Raw genomic sequence first — 3,914 nt, 5'->3', positions numbered from 1 at the left:
GTTGCAATTCCAGAATTTGTGTTTACTTTCTAAACTTTCTTATTGCTTTGTGACTGGATGAATTGTTGTGAGATTGTCTTGAATTTGGGTAAGAGTATTTGCTTTGTTGGAAGTTGTGCTGCTTTGGTTGAAAAGCAATTCAGGTACCTATCATATTCACATACAAAAATTTTTGGTCTAATTTTCGCCTTCTTAAAATGGTATAATATTAACCTACTTTGAATGATTTTCATAAGTCTTTTTTTCATGTTATTAAGAAAACAATTACCTATGCTACTAGAATAAACATTGAAAATTTATTTCTGCCTCTTATTCCAATTTGAAGAGAAACACCAAGAAGAGAGAAAGCAAAGAGAATTTTAAACAAATAAAACGATTAAATAAGATAAAGAATGTCAATCTATATTAAATATATTTACACCAACTTACCCTAGAAAATCGATATGTGGAGCATGACTGATTCTGGAGGACAAGCAATTATCTAGGCTTCTCCAAAATAGTTGTTAGAAGCTTAAAGATGAGGCAATTAGCAAATATGTTGTACCCTTACAAATCCGATGACATCAAAGTTTATAAATAGCTATTTGGTGCCACCAAAGAGATCTTTCAAAAAAGATCACAGAATTGTCGTTTACATATCTTCAATATTTCTTGTGCTGCACTCACCGAAAAAAAAATCTTGTGCTACTGAGACTCTTGAATTTCCATGATTCTTTAAGGGAAGAATATAAAATCTCTTTGAAATACACGCTTTGGGATAATTGCCTTCCATGTAGCCTCAATGGTTGGAAGATACACTGCATTCCATTATTCCAACCTTGGTAGAGAGAGAGAATTTCCTCAAATTAGGTAGCTGTTCTCAGCTTGTAGAAGTTCTTAAGTACCTCTAGTCTCCAAGCCTGTTTCTAAATTTCCAAAAATATTGGTGAATAAAGCAATTTCTCAACTTTCAAATCTCAATGACTATAAACAATCTACCTTTGGAAGGTAACCTTCCCTTTTCATTTCCTCATTTAGCAAGTCAAACAATAGGCAGATCTCAGTTAAATAATGCTGTAAATCATCACCAGCAAAAAACTCATGTATTTGATCATCAATCTCGATCCAGCTACAACCAGGAGTCTTGCTGACACCCCTCTGTCTCATCAACATCCTCATCTTTGCTGACTCATCCCACATTCTAAAATTCCGATATATTTTTGATGAGATTATATAGTTTCCAGAATTTGAAGGCTCAATTTCCAGAAGTAGTTGCATCACCTTTTGACTGACCTCAAAATTTCTCTGCTTTTGACATGCACCAAGCAGTGCCCCTAGTACAATTTCATCTGGTTTTTCAGGCATCTTCGTAACAAAATCCCAAGCTTCATGAACATGTCCTGCACGTGCCAAAAGATCAACCATGCAAGAGTAATGCTCAATTTTTGGCTTTAACCCAAATGACGAGGTCATCAAGTAAAACAACCAGCGACCTACATCAACCAATCCAGCATGAACACATGCAGAAAGAACTCCTACAAATGTGATGCCATTGGGACGGAAATCCCTACCATTCTTCAACATGCAATTGAACAATGACAAGGCCTCCAAGGCTCGTCCATTCAAAGCAAGAGCTAAGATCATTGCATTCCATGATACCACATTTTTTATAGGCATGCCTTCAAACACTCTTAATGAGTTCTCTATGCTCCCACATTTAGCATACATGTCAATCAATGCAGTAGCAACAAAAATGTTGTGTTGTAGGCCCCTTTCCGACGCATATGTATCAACAGATTTCCCCAACTCAAGGGCCCCAATAGAGGCACAAGCAGACAGTACTCCTATCAATGTAATTTGATCTGGATTAATTCCAGCCTCCTTAATCCCATAAAACAGCATAATTGCTTCATTTGAGAAACCATTCTGAGCATATCTGTTACATGGTTAAACAGCTCGTAAGCACAGAACTCAGGGAAAAAAAAAAATTCTCTACTTTGTATAAAATTAATATGTATGTTATAAACTATTTTTAAAATTATTGAATTGAAATGAACACATTATGCAAGCAGAGTTTATGTTAATGCAGGATTAGTTTTTGCATGGGAAATTCTACCCAAGAAACTGAGACGGGGCCTGTCTAGTCAACTGCCATCATCATCTTGGCACGATCTACAGATGAGCAAGCCAAATTAACTGAAACTAACCTCAACAATTTTTAGGAACTTTGTTCAGATATCCTTCAGCTATATTTCACAAACATATTGAAAGGTTATTACCCAGTACTTGCTCCAGCCAAAGCAGACTTATTTGAGTTTTTATGATTCAATCCCCCAGTTCATAACTTTGCATAAAATAGACCCAACCCACACTGTTGTGAGTGTCAGCCCAAGACTTCTATCATTACGTGACAACTACAAGGCATAATCACTTGCTTTCCAAATAATTCTCTGGATAAATAGGGAAAAGTGTTCAATCAAAAACCAACGACAACACTACTTCACATAGTATAACCTCAAACCATGTAAAACAAGTTTACTTTAGATTTCCCGATAAAATTTTATTTTTAGCAAAAAATCCATGCACCTCCAAGTTTTTATTTCATAGTTTTTCGACAGTAAATTAAAATGGACAAGTATATAGCCCAAAAAAAAAAAAAATCACTTACGCTGTGATCATAGCATTCCATGTAACAACATCCTTCTTCACCATCCCATCAAAGACCCTCCTTGCAGACACTAAATCTCCACACTTCCCATACATATCAATCAACGCAGACCCCATAAACGAGTTCAACACCATTTTGTTCTCCACCACAAACTCTTCCACCCATCTCCCTAACCCCAAATCCCCCAAGTCCCCACACAATCCAAGAACGCTCACCAACGTCATTTCATCCGGTGCAAAACCCTCCTCCCTCATCCTTCGAAACAACTCCACCGCATCCATCGCATTTCCCATCTTCGAATACCCTGTAATCATTGAGTTCCACGACACCAAATCCCTCACCTGAATTTCATCAAACACCTTCCGCGCATATCCCAATTCACCACAACGTGCATACATAGTTATCAAAGAATGAGTAACATGATCATCACCATCCAGTCCGAACTTAAACACACACGAATGAGCCAAAACTCCATGACTCAAGGCCGAAAGATTCGCACACGAAATAAACAAAAATGGGTATGTAAAATTATTTGGTTTCAAGCCTAAAGCTTTCATATTGTAATAGAATTGAAGAGAAAGAGAGTACTTCTTCCATGTGGTTGTGAAGCCACGGATCATTATATTGAAAGCGTAGTCATTGGGTTTGGGGAGGTGATAGAAAAGAGTTGAAGCGTAGTTGAAATCTTTGAGGTCAATGATTTTGGAAAGGATGAAGTTGGGTTTTTGAATGTAGTGAATGAGCATTTGAGTATGAATTTGTTGAAGTGGTTTTGCTGATGAACATTTTTTCAAAAGGGATAAGAGCTTTTCAGTAAGTAGCTGTTTTGGATCGTTAATTTCAAAAAGTGTTAGATAGCAGGAAGAAGAGGGTTTTGCTCTAAGAAGCATTACTTGTGAGCGCGCAGACAGGAAGCATCGAGCTTTATATCAGCCGTCCTGGAACCCAACTCGAAATTGCTGACAAATTGACCTGCGAAGTTTAAAACTTTTATCACGATACACCTACGTTGAAGAAGGGTCTAAATTATTTACATCCTTTATGCAAAATAATAATTATTAAAAAACCTTTTATATCAATTTTATTTGCATTTTTATTTATGTGTTCCTTTATTTAACATTTTAATACTTTAGAGTACTACTATATTTATTCATCTTAAATACATAAATAAATATATATTTATATTTGTTATTAAAGAAAATAAGAGAAAAAAGAAAAACATTTCTCTTGCAAAATTTGTTCATACTTTGTTAAAACATTTTCCCAG

The 3,914-nt window shown here is 35.9% G+C and overlaps 1 protein-coding gene across 1 annotated transcript; it reads right to left on the bottom strand.

Annotated features, from left to right (window-relative positions):
* Positions 1-376: 376 nt before the first annotated feature.
* LOC123200032 (pentatricopeptide repeat-containing protein At2g34400) lies at positions 377-3,673 on the bottom strand. Its single transcript, XM_044615115.1, has 3 exons — positions 2,648-3,673; positions 979-1,915; positions 377-905 (listed from the first exon to the last, which is right to left on the bottom strand). The coding sequence occupies exons 1-3, from the start codon at positions 3,535-3,537 to the stop codon at positions 846-848; spliced, it is 1,887 nt and encodes a 628-aa protein (XP_044471050.1). The 5' UTR covers positions 3,538-3,673; the 3' UTR covers positions 377-845.
* Positions 3,674-3,914: the final 241 nt, after the last annotated feature.

The sequence above is a fragment of the Mangifera indica genome, chromosome 17 (assembly GCF_011075055.1).
Source record: "Mangifera indica cultivar Alphonso chromosome 17, CATAS_Mindica_2.1, whole genome shotgun sequence".
Classification (NCBI taxonomy): domain Eukaryota; kingdom Viridiplantae; phylum Streptophyta; class Magnoliopsida; order Sapindales; family Anacardiaceae; genus Mangifera; species Mangifera indica.
Note: the sequence above shows the minus strand (reverse complement) of the source record. Positions and strands in the feature narration are given on the sequence as shown.